Raw genomic sequence first — 20,952 nt, forward strand, 5'->3', positions numbered from 1 at the left:
TTTCCAAGTGGGTGTGGTCTAGCTGATAACAGGTGTGGTTATTAGGAAATGGGCGTAGCTTAATGTGCAACACAAAGCACCAAAATTGTGGCAGACATTTCTGGCCCAAAGTAAGCCAACTAATAGGCGATATAAACCTAGGGCCCGATTCATCAAGACTGGAGTTGTTCACGTCGGTTTTGATGAGGGGGGTGCAGGAGTCAGACGCTACTGATTGATGAAGAGGTGCACGCCGCTGATGAGTGGCTGGCACCTCCGTGCATTACACCAGAAATATGCTGCAACTGCTGTGCCCCCTTTCCACTAAAGCTTTGCCCAATTTAGTGGAACTGGGAGTAATTGGCATAAAAACGCCAAAAAACTCAGAGTTGCGCCAAAATTTTGCAACTTTTCAACGTTTTTACACCAGAATTCCGGAGTGAAAGCTTTGATGAATCAGTCCCTTAGACTACACATTCTTAAAATTAGGCAGATTAAGCAAAATACAAGAACCACTTTGATAAATTTGTTGCGTTTTAAGCCTGTCCAGTCTAAGTTTGCACTGTCTAATAATTAGACAGTATTGATAAATCTGTCCCAGTGTCTCTGTATTTTGATCCTGAAGCCACCAACGAGTTATTGATATCCTGTATACTATAGTTTTTACAACATGGTAGGTATAAAATCCACCGTCATGGTGGAATCACCAAGCTCTAGGTGCTTGCTGGTACTTTCCAAGAGGAAAGCAGTTGCATGCACTGAGTAAGCAATTTCTCTCCAAGGCGACAGCCAAAAGCTATGACTCTGCTTTGCCTTGTCTGATGGATCAGGTGTCCTCATAACAAAATTAAAATTTCAGCAAACAAGGGTCGACGCTACAACCTGTGCCGAACAAATGACAACTCCAAGCTGCTAACTCCTTTTGCTTATTCTTTGCTGCGCGCTCCCCATCCGTCTCTCCCCAGATTATATTTTCAGCTGAATTTAATGAAGATCATTTATTAAAGAAATGCTCAGGCCCTGCTCCGGCCTCAGACAGATGCACTCTCTAATATGAATCATTTCTTTAAATTGGATTATTTTGATGGAGGATCAGGCTCCTGCGTTCTGCAGAACGGGGAGCCGCAGCGACTCGCACAAAATCGTGACAGGGAGGCAGTTTGCGCTCATTAAAAAACAATCTCGTGCTCAGAGCAGGATATAGAGATATGGCGTCGTTATCATTTGCAGTCAGTGACACGGCTTGGGCCCCGCTCCGTGCGGTAACTGCTGCGATCCTAGGGAAGGAATAATGGGCACGCACAAAGCTCATTTCACTTTTGTTTACTTAGACCCATTGTAAAATTTACCGGAACACGTCCACGGGTGTTATCGGCAAAATGCATTAGAGACATCTTCTCACTGCCGCTCCATCAATGGAATGATAACACAGAGACTTAATGAACGGTGGGGAGTATCCGCCCGCCGGCATTTTACTTTTCACAATATGTGCAAGTCATTCTTACAAGAGAAAACTTAAAGGAAAACTCCGGTCAACAACCAAAATTCGACTACTATTTGTAAACACAACAGCTTCCGAATGACCTAACAGTAGAGGACTCCTTGTGATTGGTAAGGAGCAGACAAGTGACCACTTTACTGCTGCTGAAAAGGAGGAAAAATTTGTATAATAATGGAGGTACGGTCTTTTCCCCTGTTCGTGACCTCCATTCCCTAGTAGTCTAGGGCCTTCTTTCATCTCAAGAGTAGAGAAGCGCAAGAGGCAAAAGAAGGACCTTAACCACTTCGCGCCAGAGCCTGTTTTTGCTTTTGTGACCAGGCCAATTTTTTCAATTCTGACCACTGTCACTTTATGAAGCAATTACTCTGGAACGCTTCAATGGATCCCCCTGATTCTGAGAGTGTTTTTTCGTGACATATTGTACTTCATGATAGTGGTAAAATTTCTTCGATATCACTTGCGTTTATTTGTGAAAAATTTGGAAATTTGGCAAAAAATTTTGAAAATTTTGCAATTTTCAAATTTTGAATTTTCATGCCCTTAAATCAGAGAGATATGTCACACAAAATAGTTAATAAATAACATTTCCCACATGTCTACTTTACATCAGCACTATTTTGGAACCAAAATTTTTTTTTTGCAGGGAAAGCTATAAGGGTTAAAAGTTGACCAGCGATTTCTCATTTTTTCAACAAAATTTACAAAAACTATTTTTTAGGACCACATCTTATTTGAAGTGACCTTGAGGGGCCTTTATGACAGAAAATACCCAAAAGTGACACCATTCTAAAAACTGCACCCTCAATGTGCTCAAAACCACATTCAAGAAGTTTATTAACCCTTCAGGTGTTTCACGGGAATTTTTGGAATGTGGAAGAAAACAATGAACATTTAATTTTTTTTTACAAAAATGTTACTTTAGACCCAATTTTTTTATTTTCACAAGGGTAACAGGAAAAAATGGACTACACAATTTGTAGTGCAATTTCTCATGAGCGCGCTGATACCCCATATGTGAGGGAAAACCACTGTTTGGGCGCACTGCAGGGTTCAGAAGGGAAGGAGCGCCATTAGACTTTTTCAATGTAAAATTTGTTTGAATAACAAATGTTGCGTTTGGAGAGCTCCTGATGTGCCTAAACAGTGGAAACCCCCCACAAGTGACACCATTTTGGAAACTAGACCCCTTAGGGAACTTATCTAGATGTGTGGTGAGCACCTTGAACCCCCAGGTGCTTCACAGAAGTTTATAATATTGAGCCGTAAAAATAAAATTTTCAAATTTTTCCCACAAAAACGTTTTTCATCCCTTAATTTTGCATTATTATAAGGGTAACAGGAGAAATTGCACCATGAAATTTGTTGTGCAATTTCTCCTGAGTAAGCTGATACCCCATATGTGGAGGAAAACCACTGTTTGGGCGCACGGCAGGGTACGGAAGGGAAGGAGCGCCATTTGACTTTTTGAATGTAAAATTTGCTTGAATAATTAGCCGACGCCATGTCGCATTTGGGGATCCCCTGATGTGCCTAAACAGTGGAAACCCCCCACAAGTGACACCATTTTGGAAACTAGACCCCTTAAGGAACTTATCTAGATGTGTGGTGAGCAAGGTGCTTCACAGAAGTTTATAATATTGAGCCGTAAAAATAAAATTTTCACATTTTTCCCACAAAAAATGTTTTTCATCCCCTAATTTTGCATTATCATAAGGGTAATAGGATAAAGTGCACCATGAAATTTGTTGTGCAATTTCTCATTACAGGGAATCTTCCGTCTGAATCACGTATTTCAGAGATTTACATGGAAACTCTGGTGGAAGTGCTCAGCGCAGAGCGCAGGATAAATGTGAGCAGAGCCTTACTGCGATCTTTGGGAGACATAATAAACAAATCAGTAGCAGGTGAAGAATTGGTTTTATTTATTTTTTACACTGTTCCTCGTGTGGTATAACTGATAAGATTACTTTATTCATCAGATCGGTGCGATTATAGCGATACCAGATTTATATCGGGTTTTTATGACTGACAGCTGTCACACACTAAAAGACGCTTTTTTTTGCAAAATCTAGTTTTTGCATCGCCATATTTTGAGAGCTATAATTTTTCCATATTTCGGCCGACAGAGTCATGCGAGGGCTTGTTTTTTGTGGGACAAGTTGATGTTTTTATTGGTACCATTTTTGGGTACGTGACATTTTTTGATCGCTTTCTATTCCACTTTTTGGGAGGTAAAATGAACAAAAAACAACAATTCAGGAATTGTTTTTGGAGGTTTTTTTTATGCCGTTCTGCGTGTGGTAAAAGTGATAAGGCAGCGTTAATCTTCGGGTCAGTATGTTTACAGCGATACTACACTTACCGTATATTTTTTTTTTATGTTTTGGCGCTTTTACACAAAACAATTTCATAGAAAAAATATTTTTTTTACATCGCTTTATTCTGAGAGCTATAACCTTTTTATTTTTCGGCTGATGAAGCTGTATGGCGGCTTTTTTTTTTGCGGAACAAGATGACGTTTTCAGCTGTACCATTTATATTTACATTTTGCTTTTTGATCGCATTTTATTCCACTTTTTGTTTGGCGATATGATGAAAAAGCATAGTTTTTTGCTTCGTTTTTTTTTTTTTTTTTTTTTTACGGTGTGCAAAGAAGGAGTTAATTAGTGTGACAGTTTTATAGATTGGGTTGTTTCGGACGCGGCGATACCAAATATGTGTACTTTTTTGTTTTTGCATAAATATACAGATATATTAGTTTAATATTTTATTTATTTATTTTTATTTATTTTGTGCTATTTTTTTTAACAGTTTGAAACCATTTTTTGACTTTTTTTTTACATTTTTACTTAGTCCTGTATGGAACATTAATTTTTATTTTTCTGTTCTCATGCAATGCAATAGACATGTATTGCATTGCATGAGAGCTCTGCTGACAGTTTTACACTGTCTGTGTCTCCTGCTAGACTTCAGCTGCAGGCTGAGTCTAGCAGGACACCGTACATGGCAGACCCGGAGGCGGTCATGTGACCTCCGGCTGCCATGACAACAGCAGGTCCTGTCAATCAGGTCCCGATGATGTCCCTTGTCAGAGCTGTCGCTCTGCACCGCACCCGTAGCGCTTGCAGGACCCTGGGGGTCCTGAGGGCTGCGGGACCACCTACCGTTTATAAACGTCGGCGCTGCACAGAGCCCAGCAAGCGCCGACGTTTATGTACAGTGGGCGGTCGGGAAGCGGTTAAAAATGTTGTTCTGGTGGCTATTATATGGTCTAGTTGCCTCCTTTCAAGATTTGCACAATGTAAAAATACGGTTTTTGCTATAGTTATATAGGCTAAAAAAAGACTCAGGTCCATCAAGTTCAACCTTTCTCCACCAGTGACATATTCCCTGTCACTAGATTATTACTGACTTACAATGCCATTTGTTGTGAGAAAAGTATCCAGAACTTTTATAAAAGCTGTTATAGTGTTGGCCATTACTACCTCTTGTGGTCGGGCATGCCACAGTCTGACTGCTCTGACTGTAAAGAACCCTTTCCTGTTTAGGTGCCGGAATCGCCTTTCTTCCACCCATAATGAGTGCCCCCTGGTCCTTATTCTTTGGAAGGAATAAGTCATGTGCTAGTCCTTTGTACTGACCACACATATATTTATACATGTAAATGAGATCCCTTCTGAGGCGTCTTTTTTTCTAAGCTAAACAAGCTCAGCTTTTTCAACCTCCCATCATATGAGAGGCCTTCCATCCCTTGTAATAATCTAGTTGCCGTCTTTGAACTGACTCTAACTTCTGAATATCCTTTTTAAAATGTGGAGCCCAAAACTGGATCCCATATTCTAGATGTGGCCTTACAAGTGACTTATAGGGGTAGCAATACATCGGGATCGCAGGATTTTATCTCTCTTTTTATACACCCTAAAATCTGTAATGAGAGTGATAATATGGTTTCTACATTGTAACAACTTGTAAATATTAATTTAATTGAAAAAATGTCTATCCCGGAGAAGATGTGTCAGACTCCACTTACAGAACATTTTAACCTTAAGAACTTTGGGAGTGATTCATCAAAGCCTTTTTGCCAGAACATAAAGTTGCTCAAAACAATTCAACTTCTGGCCATTCTCGCTCCAGCTCCGTCAAAGTGAGCAGTGGTTTTTGTGGGACGGGACGTGGCAACCCCCCGCATGTGAAATTCATGATTCATCCAGACGCTGGAATAAGATTTGTGGTGTGGCGCATGAACCTAGTCTGATTCATCTAGAGATGTGAGCCTCTAAATGAATCAGGAGTGTCCACTCCAACACGACCCCTCATCAAAACTTGCAAGTAAATCGTCATTCTTGATTAATCGCCCCTATGATCATACAGGAACGTAACCCTAAATCAATATTTCTACGTAGTTGGGCACATGCCGTCAGTTGTTCACCAGCATAAGGACCTAGGTGTCCTTCATAGTTACATAGTTACATAGTTTATAAGGCCGAAAAAAGACAAGCATCCATCCAGTTCAGCCTATTTCTTGTGCACTGCAGCTATTCCGCAGCGTTGATCCAGGGGAAGGCAACAAAAAACCATGCAGTATAGGCCAATTTACATCATTGAGGAAAAATTCACTTCCCGACACCAATCTGGCAGTCAGATTAAATCCCTGGATTAATTAACTAAGCATAAGATGTAATTTTATTGTTCTCAAGAAAGGCGTCCAGGCCTCTCTTGAACTGATTAAGTGAGTTGGACATCACCACTTCCTCTCCCAGAGAGTTCCAGAGTCTCATGGCTCTGACCGTAAAGAATCCCCTTCTATGCTGGTGCAGGAACCTCCTTTCCTCCAGACGCATAGTGTGCCCCCTCGTCTTTGTCACCATCCTTGGTATAAACAGGTCATGGGAGAGATCTCCCATTTCCCATGCTACCTTCATATGGCTCTCTCTTGAAGCCTGAGGGGGTCGCTAGCTAGAGAACTACAGTGTGTGCGGAAAGTATTCCGACCCCTTTAAATTTTTCACTCTTTGTTTCATTGCAGCCATTTGGTAAATTCTAAAAAGTTAATTTTTTTTCTCATTAAAGTACACTCTGCACCCCATCTTGACAGAAAAAAACAGAAATGTAGACATTTTTGCAAATTTATTAAAAAAGAAAAACTGAAATATCACATGGTCATAAGTATTCAGACCCTTTGCTCAGACACTCATATTTAAGTCACATGCTGTCCATTTCCTTGTGATCCTCCTTGAGATGGTTCTACTCCTTCATTGGAGTTCAGCTGTGTTTAATTAAACTGATAGGACTTGATTTGGAAAGGCACACACCTGTCTATATAAGACCTCACAGCTCACAGTGCATGTCAGACCAAATGAGAATCATGAGCTCAAAGGAACTGCCCAAGGAGCTCAGAGACAGAATTGTGGCAAGGCACAGATCTGGCCAAGGTTACGAAAGAATTTCTGCATTACTCAAAGTTCCTAAGAGCACAGTGGCCTCCATAATCCTTAAATGGAAGAAGTTTGGGACCACCAGAAGTCTTCCTAGACCTGGCCGTCCAGCCAAACTGAGCAATCGTGAGAGAAGAGCCTTGGTGAGAGAGGTAAAGAAGAACCCCAAGATCACTGTGGCTGAGCTCCAGAGATGCAGTAGGGAGATGGGAGAAAGTTCCACAAAGTCAACTATCACTGCAGTCCTCCACCAGTCGGGCCTTTATGGCAGAGTGGCCCGAAGGAAGCCTCTCCTCAGTGCAAGACATATGAAAGCCCGCATAGAGTTTGCTCAAAAACACATGAAGGACTCCCAGACTATGAGAAATAAGATTCTCTGGTCTGATGAGACGAAGATAGAACTTTTTGGTGATAATTCTAAGCGGTATGTGTGGAGAAAACCAGGCACTGCTCATCACTGCACTGCAGTGCTCATGTGGCAAAATAATGTCATGCGAGCCCTCGGAAACCCATTGTAGACACCGCTGGAATGCTTCCAGTGCGGGAAGTGAGTATCTGTAATTATTCATTTGAACTTGGGAATATAATATTTAAGAAAGAGTTTTCTATGTAGTGGAAAACCTCTTTAATTCAGCCATGTTTCATACTCATAATCGAAAGTTTAAAAAATTCGTATTGGCTGCAATGAGGTGTCAAGTGCAGACAGCTCAGTCAGTGTTTTATCAGAGTACAGGGCAAGAGGGATTGTCATGGGGCAAAAGTAGTGTAGATCTTCTCAAGTTTGTAACTTTTATATTATCTTAGTGGTAAAAATTACAGGGATTGATGAAGAGTTTTCCTTTAAGTATCCATGGGATGTTATTTTTTTATGTTTGTAGAAACATAAAAAAGAACATATTTTTTATATATGAATACATTTCCATGAAGTCCTAAAGTGTTCTGCGTTTTTACTGTAGGCAAAATGTAATTAACAGAAAGAAGAGATCATAGTATAACACAATGCACGACAGAACAAAAAGAATTCTGAAGCAAAGTGTATTTATCTTAGGGAAAAAAAAAATGGATGGTCCCAATTTCAAGGACTATTAATTTTTTTTTGTACATGATTTTGCTACGAATTCTCCATTCTTTATTGTAATGTACGAGGCTCTTACACTGCTCTGTGTACTTTGTCATTTCACTATGGGCAGAAGACTCCACACATTTATATCAGAAAATCAACAGGAGCAGACAGCTCGCGAGATTTCTGGAGGTTAGAAGAACTCCCAGAGTCTGCGCTCCAGCTGAGCTTTTCATTTTCAGGGCTAAAGTTTTTGATGTGAATCTCCTAGTTTCTGTTTCCTTATGATGAAATATAGTTTCAGGGTTGAACATTAATACAAAAAACACAAAGGAAATAAAATGACTCTGTTCACACTTTCAGAAGATCTGCTGCAGGGAATTTTCTTTCCCCATAACAGCTCTTGTTTTCTTCCCAACAGTTGCTCCAAAGAGAATTTTTATCTATCTATCTATCTATCTATCTATCTATCTATCTATCTATCTATCTATCTATCTATCTATCTATCTATCATCTATCTATCTATCTATCTATCTATCATCTATCTATCTATCTATCTATCTATCTATGTCATTGCTTCTACTTCTTAATTACAAAATATATAAAAAATATTAAAAATGGAATGAAAATCTTACATTCAAAAATAAACACTTGAAATCCGACAGTCAAGGCCAAACTCTGCCGGTTGTACCAGCCTGTATAAGATCGTAGAAACTATAGTGCCGATTCATCAAAACTTTTACACCAGAGAAGTGGCGTAAAAGCTTTTGAAATTTTTTGCCATTTTCAGAGCAGTTTGAATCAGCTCTGCCAAAATGGGTAAAGATGAGAAGGAGCCGGCACGGAATGGGGAGTGCTAATACTCACTTGTCCAATACATCAAAAGTGCCTGCATTTTTTTTTGGGCAGAAATGCTACTCCAGTCATCGACTGCCATGCCGATCAAAAGATGCACCGAATTAATTAAGTGGTGTGAGCTTCTTAATGAATTTTGGCAACTTGTACTCCAGCAAGACTGGCGTAAAGTGTGCATCTTGATGAATTGGCCACAATTTTTTTTTTTTTTTTTGTCAAAAAAAGTCAACTACAGTGGGGAAAATAAGTATTTGAAACAACTGCTGAAAAATCTGAAAATCACATTGTATGATTTTTAGATAATTAATTTGCATTTTAATGCATGAAATAAGTATTTGATCACCTACTAATCAGCAAGAATCAGCTCTCACAGTCCTGTTAGTTTTTCTTTAAGAAACCCTCCTACTCTACACTCATTACCTGTATTAATTGCACCTGTTTTAACTCATTACCTGAATAAAAGACACCTGTCCACACACTCGATCAATCACAACTTCTCCACATGGCCACGACCAAAGAGCTGTCTAAGGACATCAGGAACAAAATTGTAGACCTGCACAAGGCTGGGATGGGCTACAGGACAATAGGCAGCAGCTTGGTGAGAAGGCAACAACTGCTGGCACAATTATTAGAAAATGGAAGCAACGCAATATGATTGTCAATCTTCCTCAGTCTGGGGCTCCATGCAAGATCTCACCTTGTGGGGTAAGGATGATTCTGAGAAAGGTCAGGAATCAGCCCAGAACTACATGGGAGGACTTGGTCAATGACCTGAAGAGAGCTGTGACCACAGTCTCAAACATTACTGTTTGTAACACACTACGCCGTCATGGATTAAAATCCTGATGGGCACGCAAGGTCCCCCTACTCACGCCAGCACATATCCAGGCCTGTTTGAAGTTCACCAGTGACAATTGGGATGATCCAGAGGAGGCATAGGAGAAGGTCATGTGGTCAGATGAGATCAAAATTTAACTTTTTGGTATCAACTCCATTCGCTGTGTTTGGAGGAAGAAGAAGTATAAGTACAACCCCAAGAACACCGTTCCATCCATGAAGCATGGTGGGGGAAACATCATACTTTGGGGGTGCTTTTCTACAGAGGGGACTGGACGACTGCAACGTATTGAAGGGAGGATGGATGGGGTCATGTATCGCAAGATTTGGCCAACAACCTCCTTCCCTTAATAAGAGCATTGAAGATGAGTCTTGGCTGAGTCTTCCAGCATGACAATGACCCGAAACACACAGCCAGGACAACTAAGGAATGGCTATGCAAGAAGCATTTCAAGGTCCTGGAGTGGCCTAGCCAGTCTCCAGACCTAAACTCAATAGAGAATCTTTGGAGGGAGCTGAAACTCAATGTTGCCCAGTGACAGCCCCGAAACCTGAAAGATCTGTAGAAGATCTGTATGGAGGAGTGAGCCAAAATCCCTGCTGCAGTGTGTGCAAACCTGGTCAAGAACTACAGGAAACGTCTGACCTCTGTAATTGCAAACAATTATAAAAAATATTAAGTTCTGTTTTTCTGTTGTATCAAATACTTATTTCATGCAATAAAATGCAAATCAATTATGTAAAAATCGTTCCATGTGATTTTCTGGATTTTTTTGACATTCTGTCTCTCACAGTTGAAGTGTACCTACAATAAAAATTACAGACCTCTCCATTCTTTGTAGGTGGGGAAATTTGCAAAATCGGCAGTGTATCAAATATTTATTTTCCCCACTGTAGTTGACTTTTTGACCAAAAAAAAACAGGTGATAACTTGTTGATCAGTGGGAGACTAATCACTGGGACCTGTACTGAAAGGGACATTATTATCCCCATCAGAATGGAGTGACACTACTGAACCAGTGCTCTATTCATTTTCCACGGAGCTGCCGAGCGCTGCGCTCAACTTTTTCCAGCAGCCCAATAGAGAATGAATGGAGCCCAGGTCAGGCGTCCGATCTGCTGCACAATTTTATAATGGGATCAAATACTCCCCGTCTGGATATAATAATTCTTCCTTCTGTTATCAATGCAGGTCTCAGCGGTCAGACACCCACCGATAACCAAGTTATCATCTATTCTGTGAATAGGTGATAACTTGTTTTAACTGAACAATCCATTTATTCCAGCACTGGACTACCACAATACATCACCAAATTGTGGGAAGAATTCTCTGTATGAGGCCCAGAAAGGCTTGTGGAGTTAGAGAGTGAGATTAATGCAGCTAAAAGCTGGAGGAAAACCTGCCGCAGTCTACAAGAGAACTGCAAATTGGAAGAAGGTATATTTTTGAGCAAAGTAACAACAAAAATCATAGTTAGATGGTAAGAACCCAAATATTATAATTTTTGGTGGAGCTCTATCTACTTGATTTGTGCTTGGGCTTGAAAATATCTGCTCTGTTGCAATCCCCATGCAATAGGACATAACTCTGATTTCATATGAAGTCATATAGAGATTTTTCTGCCATCATGGCTTCTAGTGGAAATGCTATAAGTGTATACAGCACAATGGAAGGGACCTAAAGGGACTCCATGTGCTGCCATATACAGAATACTATGTGCATAGGTGAAATAACTGAGATTTCTCCATATAGACTGCTAAATACTGACTCAAAATGGGCTGGATAGTTATGAATAACATATTTTGTGTTAAGGAAGTATTGCCATCAAATTTTTTTCCTCTTAATATATTGCAATAATATTATATAGCACTGTGTACTTACAATTGCTCATTTTGCCTTTCTACCCAGCTAATTCTTCTCTTTTCTCTGCTCTATGTAGAAACAGGAAGTCTCTTGTCCCTACATTTATCATCCCCCTCTTCAACTCATGACCCAGCTGCTCCCTCTCCCACCGCCAGGGACTTTTGCAGTGATTTATGACTCATACAGGGAAAATTGACCTCCTGTTTCTACATAGAGCTTAGAAAGAAGCTAGTCAGTTTTGTCATAGATCTAATGGAAAAGAGAATAATTAACTGGGTGGAAAGGCAAAATGAGCAATTGTAAGTACACAGTGCTATATAATATGATGACTGCAATATATTTTTGATTTGAGGAGGAGGCCTTTTTTTAAAGATCATGTTTCTGTCACCTCTTGACATGAAATAATCAATGTTAAAAAATTATTTAAATTCTAATTAAAATGTAATAAAATATGATAAAAGAGATGGAATTGTTATTTGCCATGTAAGTCAACAGAACTGATTCTAAATAGTGAAACGCAAAAGCAATTTTTTAATTTACTTTTTCTTTTTCCCTTTAAAAGTAAAAAAAAAATCCTTCACGTTAATTTAAGAAAAAATTAAATAATGAATTATTATTATGTAAGTTAACTCGGTTTTAAATCGGATTTAAAAACAGGGAAAAAAAAAGATCTTGAGTATTTCAGCTGTACAGTATTTTTCTATGAGCTTTGAATGGGTTAAGAAACTAACTGGAGATAATGCCATAGAAGGAGAACTTGTGTTCATCACTTAGGCTCAAATTAGCAGCCCAGATTCCCTCATCCATCTTCTCCAAACTGCACACAATGCTGACTCGAACTCAAACACAGTTATATTTAAAGAATCTATCATGTCAGCTGTGATTTAGATGGTGGATTTCTTAATTGTCTCCCTTTATTTCTCCATATGTCTTTTTCAAGGCGTTAGCTGTTCCTGGTGCAGTCTTAAAGCAGCAATCTGAATTTCCTGAGAGCGCTGGTCCATCAGTCTTTAACGTTATTTAAAGTGTCATTTAAAGGAAGAGAAATGCACTGTCACCACAATGGCCTGCCAGCATTTTATTTTCTAAAAGAAAAGCTTAGTGCGCAAATTTTGTAAGTTAATGACGCCCTCCTTCAATCCCAACCCGCCAAAAGGGCAATAACTATCCCACAATAAAGAGTTTTCATTAGTGGGATGACACCTTCTACGAAATTCATTCTGTCCAATTCTTGGTCATTAAAAAAAAAAGTCAAGTTTACAGTTCCTTGTTCCATATGTGGTGATAGGGCTCGTGCACGCGACCAATTTTCTCCTACGAGTGTTATCCATGGTTTTCATGGATTACAATTGTATGATTTTCTATTGGGCTGTACACATTGTCCAATTTTTTTGCCGGACCGAGTGGTCTGCAGAAAAAAAATCAGAGATATGTCCAATTTTGATATGAGAGAAGGATAAAAATTGGCAATACAAGTCTATGGCTCCATGAAAAAAAAAATCAGACTTTACTCGATTGACATCAGAGTGCGGTCAGATTTTCAGGGACTGACTGAATGGAGAAGGTGGAGAAACTTTTTTCTTTCTATGTCCAAGAAAAACTAATGCTCTGATCAAACTCTGATCAGAATAATGGGATAGTTTTTCTCGGATGTGGAGATATTGGTTGTGTGAACCTACCCATACAATGATCAGAATCAAAATGGGGGTACCATAAATCAATACAGTATGTCACAAGTACCTTTTATATGACCAGTCCAGAGGGTCAACTGATGCTCAAAAGGAAATATAAAATGGCAGAAAGACCTCAAAATATCCAAAATACTAAGTTGAAAAAAAAATGACCATGCGTAGCCAAAATGGAACATATTTGAAATAATCACTGTACCCCTCATAGAACAAGCCGACACCATGCTTTATACCAAGCTAATCTGCTGATCATGTGGGGTCTTAGACCTAGAAACCTCCAAAGTCAACCACCATAAGCTACAGCAGATGTGGACTTGATCCAAACTAGTTAAGTGCCTTCATTTTAAAATTCAAGCAAAATTAGGTGTTGATACTCTAGATCATAAGTGGTTTCATTTGGCGATTCTTTATAAAAGCTAGGTGTAACACTATTGTATATAATGTAATCTATAACAGCTTTTGTTCACTGACATATTTCAACTGAGTGAGGTCACTTACATAGACAAACTAGACAAACCAAGCAGAGGAGAAAAATGTGTGAGATCCTGTGGGCACCAGACAAAAATAAAGAATAGTCTCTCCTTTGGATGTAGGCCTATGAATTATCAGTTCCTCATTGTCTTATGTTGTAGATGTAGGCCCAAAAGCCGGAGCACACTTGGCGTCCCCTGGATCTCACATTTAGTTCTTCAACCTCTCAACCAAAGTTATAACTGGCTGGGACCCTGTTACACGATTCCCTTTGGAGTTTTAAGGCTTCAAGTGTCTTCTGGTGTTCAAGTTACCAGTACAAAAACTATTATCTAGTAAACACTCAGAGTCAGGCATAATCTATTTGGGTTATAATATATTGAAGTGGTTCTTTACAAAAATATATAGTTTTTAACAAAACAATGGTAAATGTGGCAGTGTGAGACAAACATGGTCTACAGTCGATGAAGCTTGAATGCCCCTTCTCTGCCCTCAATTCAATGGCAATTCTGTCTGGAGATAACGATCTAAGTCATATGGGCCAACTGGTTGATGACCCTATTCATAAGACTATTTTACCATTTCAACCAGTAGCTAATTAAAAGGTTTGTCCAATACTTGGACAACCATTCTTAAAAGAAGCAGAGCATCATGTAACATAAAAGCAGCATATACTCACCTCCCGGGCAGGCACCATTCCATCGATGTTGGCACTGTGTCTACCAGCGCCTGCATGGCATTATTATTTTACTTGAACGCTGCAGTCTATCAGCAGGAACTAATGGGCTGTAACACTCATACTTCCTTCACTCATCCAAAACTGTTTTAACCCGAGAGAAGGGTGAGCGCTGCAGCCCAACAGCTGCTGATAAGCTGCAGCGCTCCCATAACATAACAATGTCGACCAGACACTATTCCAACATCACTGGAATGGCAACTGTCCAGGAGGTGAGTATGTTTTCACTTTACAGGGCAAACTCTCCAAGTAGTAGACAACCCCTTTAATAAAAACCCTTAGGAGTATCATGTAGGACTACCATATCTTCTGAATGTTTCAGCAACCATGATTGGACACCACACCCAATAAAGGTCATATTTAAACTTTTTTAACGCTTCTTTTTCCAGTATTTTCTTGGTTACCTACCTGTGCTAGTCCTTGTTTTCCGCGGCTCCTGAAATGGCTCAGTAAGGGCGGTTGGCATCTTTCGGCCTCTTCAGTTGCACTTTAAGCCTCTTCATGCCAATTTGAAAGCCATTCATAGCCTGTATGGCAGCCTGGGCACTGGCAGGATTGTCAAAACTCACAAAACCTGTCAAAACATGAAGCAATGTGGGGGCTTAACAAGCCGAAGGCTACCGGGGACGATACACATAGAGCGATACCATTAAGAATGACCATGGGGAGGAATATAGATAGATGAGAGATGGATAAATTATAATACTTTGTGCATATCCTACAAAGCAGCACCCATGATTAAGATAAGTTTATCATCAAATCTAAAACTCTCACCCTCTCAGTAACTTACAATCAGCAAAAGGAAGAAACACATGTTAAAGATATAAGATGAACTAGTGAACAGTATGCAATGTTTTCTCCAGTTATTATACCATAATTCTTATTCTGCTCTTTTTTTTACATTTTTACTAATCAAATTAGCCAATACTAATCATATCCAGACTCAATCAAAAATCAATGACTATGAAAAAGTTATGAGACACTTTCTTCCGATGAACAAGTCTAAAGTGTACAAGTGAAGAAGTAAGAATAGAGATGAATGTATACGGCCATCTCTACTGACAATAATGTTCCTCTTTTTATATAAAAGCAAAATAGCTAATTTGATAAATGGGCTTTCATAGCTAAAATCTATAATTCCATGTATTTAGCAGGGTTTATAGGATCCTTTTCTTTTTTAGGTATTAAATGTCTCCTCTAAGAAGACCACTTTCAGATTACAGTGCCACTAGACATTTTCATGTAGCAATTGTTAGCAAAAAAACTGTGTTATAAGGCACACGTTCCGATGAATGGCTATCTCTGTAATACATGGATAGTACTCCAAGGGCCCAAGCAGCTCGAATCACAGATGGGAGTCCCAATCTTTAGATTAGGGTTGCCTATAAGAGACAACCCCTTTCAATGAATTCTAGGTTCCAACTGCAAGATGGATTGAGTCACTGTTAAGATATTTAATTTCATAATATTGGCCATTTATAGTTGTGCCCTATAATTAAACCATTACCCTTAAAGAGGACCCTTCACTTGCTAAATATGTTGTAAAAATCCTAAAGCTACCCTGATTCTGATGCTCTTTTCCGTTTTGCTCTATGTCGCTCCGTTGCAGAGATATTCACATTTGTTTCTTCTGGAACACAATATGTGAAATCTTTACTGGTAATACAACTGGGCGTTTCATCACAATCTTTTCTGGGCACCAGTGCTTTCACCTCTCCCAACCATATGCTTACAATTACATCTCAGCAATGTCTGAGACGAGACTGCTAGATAAGCTGCAGAGCTGTGATTGCCAGTGTATGTGAGGAAGAGGTGAAAGCAGATGTCCCCAGAGAACACTGTGAAGAAATGCCCAGTTGAACTACAAGCAGAGATTCCACATATTGTGCTCCAGAAGAAAGAAATGTGAATATCTCTGTAATGGAGCTACATACAGCAAAACGGAAAAGAGCGGCAGAATCAGGGGAGTTCAGGGATTTTTTTTACAAGGTATTCAACTTAATTGTTTTTCAGCAGTTGGCAGGTTCTCTTTAAAGGAATTGTGCCACAATGTCATCTTCACCTATCCAGGCATCACCGCTAGTCATAGAGGCAATGAAGGCAGCGGCAGTGTTATCAATGATTTGGTTTTCTTGTGATCAGTGTGGATATCAGGGGTGGATGCAAACTAACTAGACATTAATCACCCATTCTGTGGTTAGGTTGTAACTAAGTCGTAATTGTGGAACAACCCCATTAAATTATTAATAGATTCCTTATGCAGATGGCTGAAAGCACATTATGCGATCCAACAAGAAAAAATTCAAACGTGATGTTTAAAACAACTAAATGTTAACTTCAGCTTTGATACATCTGTACCTGAAAAAAACTCAAACTCTTTTGAAGCTTATGGAAAGGGTAAATTTATAAAAGGTCTGGGAGGCAAAGGCATCAGGTGCTGAGTTCAGTGCTGCACTAACAAGGTAGCTTGCCTTGCCCAGGGAATCTAGATATAGGACTATGGCAACAGACTGAACCTTTGCGCAGAGAAAAAGTAACTGAGTTATGCCTATGATCTATAATAAAGAGTCCATTACTAGAGGACACATGTACCTCTGTCATTTGCCACGCCACCACTAAGGATATGGATTTTAGGCAGTGCAGGGTCTTTTAGGAGGATTCTTTTTATGCTCTTCTATTAGCTCTGCATTAATTGTGTTTAGGAAGAAGGAGGAAACCAATCTGGGGAGCTGTATTGTCTGACTATAGGTCCATTAACCTATGACATTTCTATCATAACTAAAAAGGTAGCAAGCCATGTAGCAAAAACCAAGCCATCAACATCTACCTGAAGAACTTTAGTTTTTCTTGGAGCACCCTTTTCAATAATGTACAAATTATTTTCACTATCTGTGGAATCAATACATTTTGCACGGTAAAAAAAGTCAGTGGAGAAAACTTCTCATAATAAGTCTTAGCAGACTGAGAGGGAAGTTATCAAAAATTTACTTTTAACCATTTGGCACAGTGGAAAGTACATTTTCCGCATGGAGTATTTCTTGGCCTTCTAACCTGCACCAGATTGTTCAGCCAAGGGTTTCTGCCTGATTTCTCTTTTAACTGCATGAACAATAGAGACACCTGAACAGTTGCTGCAAAGTTACCCACTGAAGACATTGATTTTTTTTTAATCATTACCCTGAAAAATAACTGAATTTCTCATATTTTTGTGCTGCCAAGACACCTGTTGGCAATTCTGTTTGCTCTGCGGTGGACCACGTGAAGCAATATTTAAGCCTTCAGACTGCAGTAAACTGGGAATGATCTTCAAGGGATTAGTTCTACTCAGTGGCAATAAAGTTATAAGTTTACTATACTAATGATATACTTTTAATAAGAAGATACTTTTGTTTCTATATGGTTACCCTCATCTAAACAATTGTCGATAAATCTTTAATTTTCTGCTAGAGGTGGTCAACTTATGCAACTGATATCAGCTGCGATCTATCAGCCTGAAGTTTGAATTCTTCTTGTCCTTTTAAAATATTGTCTTTTTTTCCATAAGAACCTTGTAGGTTGTACATTTATGATAACTTTGTTTGACAATGGTTTAATATTGTTATAAAGATGGTTTTGGTTGTCGAATGGGAATTTAAAATGAAATATGGTGGATCAAAAGTGGTATGCTCAATGTCAGGTTGCAGCTGCTCAGGCTAACAATATTTAAAGGGGATATCCGGGACTTAAAAAAAAAATGTTACTAAACACTAACAGGTAGGTAGTTGCTACCTACCTGCCTGTTGTGCCTGGCGCCGCTCTGCGATGGCACAGAGCGGTTACAGACTTCTTCTGACGTCACATCAACAGACCGGTGGTTTCTTTTCCTGTTGACAAGGTGGGACTACTGATGTCTTGCTGATTGACAACCGGCTCTCCCCTGCCTATTGGGTGAAGCCGGCTGTCAATCAGCATGACACCAGTAGTCCCGTCCTGTCAACAGGAAGAGAAACCGCTGCTCTGTAGACAGGGAGCAGCTGAATCTCCGGCAGGAGTGGTCAGTGACCAGCGCCGAGTACAACAGACAGGTAGTTCCCTCTGTTAACAACTACATGCCTGTTAGTGCTTAGGCAAAAAGTCCTGGATATCTCCTTTAAGTGTAGTATATTGAATTTCTTTAACAAGTGTCTTGTTTATTACTAAAGAATCTAATTTGATACTGGAATACTTTGTGAACCTTGATCCCTTTACAGTTTTTCTTCTGGGATTGTTCTTTGGAAACAGCGATGAAGGAATTACATGTTTGGTGTGTGGTGGATTTAGTAGTAATGGCCAATTCAATAATTTTAGAATGGATTTAATGCATCAAAAAGACATTTCTGAAATAATTGCCACTAGCGACACTAGTGGGTGCATGGAATTAGTTGCTATATTTTGTTAGTTGACTATTATTTCTTATATTAGTATTTTATTTTTGAATTTGGTCCACTTCTAATTGAGGAAGCAAACAAATCAAAATCTTGACGTTTGATTTCATGAATTAATTCTCGATGACTTTCTCCTTTGTGTTAATTATTTTTAACAATATACTATTGGTTTCTAAATAGTTTAATTGATTATGACATAATTACAAGTGTACAGTTTGTTTGTTTTTTGTGCCTTAAATGGTTTGAACTATAAAATAGCTCCCTTCACTGAACTACAAGATAGCTGTTACTGAACATGATACTAATTTTACCTACTTTTTATATAATGTTTAGATTCTCTTTAGCCAGTGTTAAAGTCTTGGTTAAAGTCAGTAGCATAACTGTCATTTAGATTTATTTTCCCAATAAGCCATCAACTTCATTGTAACGGAAAAATGCCTTCATTGCACCTTTGGGAGAACATAAGAAATTAATCTAAACATCAAATTAATTATGGTTTGCAAATGAGAAATTGCCTGCACGCCTAACATGTTTTGTAAGAGTCTTCCCTCGTGGCTAATTGCATTGACTGTTTTCTGCATTTTTTGGGGTGGGATCGGAGTCTAAGATTAATTATCCGGCTGCAGATAACCTGCAACCTTCCCTGCCCTCTTTTTTTTGGCCTGTTTTACTTATTGCTGGCCCATGGAAAGCTTTTCTATTTCTCCACTGTGTCTTTCAAAAATTTATGCTACCTACAAAACAGGATCCAGTGCACTTTCACAAAGGAAACAGTGGGCTATGTATCACCGGCTCAGATGCCAAAGCCTGTGCCAGCCGTATTAAAAACAAATGAGGAAAGTATTGGCATTTGTTGGGGTCTATTTGTCATTCGGTTCAGCTCATTTCAGGCCGTGCTGAACAATACAAGCTGTGAGAAAGAGTTATAGTGCTGCTTGTTTTTATTCAAATGTAGAAACTACTAATTGCATTATTAGTCCTGGAGAAAAGTAGCGTGGTTGTTTATCAATGAGTGGTGCGCTGGCCATACATGTTCTGAATGTATGGCCCAAGTTAAATACCAGAAGCAAATTGATTTGTGGACAAGGTAGATAACGACCAAATTTAATGGAAAGAAATGAAAGCTTTTGAACTAAAGACTAGAGATGAGCGGATTGTTTGGTACAATCCTGAGCAACGGTAGAGGTCAGTGCTCTCTGGCCATGGACAAGAGCTGAATGAATTTCCTAAGCTTCTGGATTCAACAGAGTGGCGTTTCATTCGCCAGCCTGGCGTGCTGTAATTTGTGTGGCATGTAGCGTACCGGTGATGTCTCGCCAGCTCGGCAAATCATAAGCTGGGCCTGGGAACCCTTGGGTAAGGAAATTTGTCCGGCTCCTGTCCTGGGCCAGAGAGCACTGAACTAGACCATGAACTGGGGTTGTATGAAGCAATTCGCTCATCTCGACTAAATATTTTTTTCAAAAACGTAGGCAATTAACCTAATCTAATCTTTATAGGGTTCACTGACATATGAGAAGTCCAAAGTTGGATAGATGTCTCACCAACTATTAAGTCCCGCACACAATGGCAGCTGAACGCATCAATATCGACAGGTTCGACTGTTGGTCTAATGTGTATGGGAGAGCCAGCTGACTGATGGTCAGGAGTGATGTCAATCGGTCATGTCTGATTTTGCACTCACATTGTTCTCCCTGAGATAAGCCGCCGGCCAATGTATCAGTCGGCGACTTTCTCATAGAGAATACAGGAGCGCTCGGCCAAGTGAGCGCTCCTGTGTATGGGAGTGTTGGTTGAGATATCTGTTGGCCAAACGATCGGCCAAAGCATCGTTCAGCCGACAGCCATCTAATGTGTAATGAATATAATTGTTGCAAGTTTTCTCTAAACAAAATTACTTCAGAAGAAAAAATATATAAATTTTAAAGTTCTACAGTTCAACCATTAGTATTTTTGATATAACTGTCCAATTATGGACAATTTGAGAACTGACTCGTAGGATTGTTCTTCACAAAATGATTTCGGAATAAATAAATCTAACGTCTAGAAAATCTCTAAAATCTTGAATAATAATAGAGTTAAGTATGAATATACAACCCAAGTTGAAGATAAGTTGGAGATAG

General features: G+C 39.4%; 1 protein-coding gene across 11 annotated transcripts in view; it reads right to left on the bottom strand.

Annotated features, from left to right (window-relative positions):
- The window catches only part of CELF4 (CUGBP Elav-like family member 4), a 1,491,885-nt gene that overhangs the window by 24,846 nt on the left and 1,446,087 nt on the right, over nt 1–20,952 (bottom strand). For 9 of the 11 annotated variants that reach the window (XM_073680446.1, XM_073680447.1, XM_073680442.1 and 6 more), the window contains one exon: nt 14,835–15,000. The exons of the other annotated variants lie outside the window; for them this stretch is intronic. In XM_073680446.1, the coding sequence (XP_073536547.1) occupies nt 14,873–15,000 (128 nt within the window). In that variant the 3' untranslated portion in view covers nt 14,835–14,872. The remainder of the gene's footprint in view (nt 1–14,834; nt 15,001–20,952) is intronic. 11 annotated transcript variants of the gene reach the window in all.

The sequence above is a fragment of the Phyllobates terribilis genome, unplaced genomic scaffold, assembly GCF_046119375.1.
Source record: "Phyllobates terribilis strain yellow unplaced genomic scaffold, ASM4611937v1 Scaffold_1__5_contigs__length_1240528914, whole genome shotgun sequence".
Classification (NCBI taxonomy): Eukaryota; Metazoa; Chordata; class Amphibia; order Anura; family Dendrobatidae; genus Phyllobates; species Phyllobates terribilis.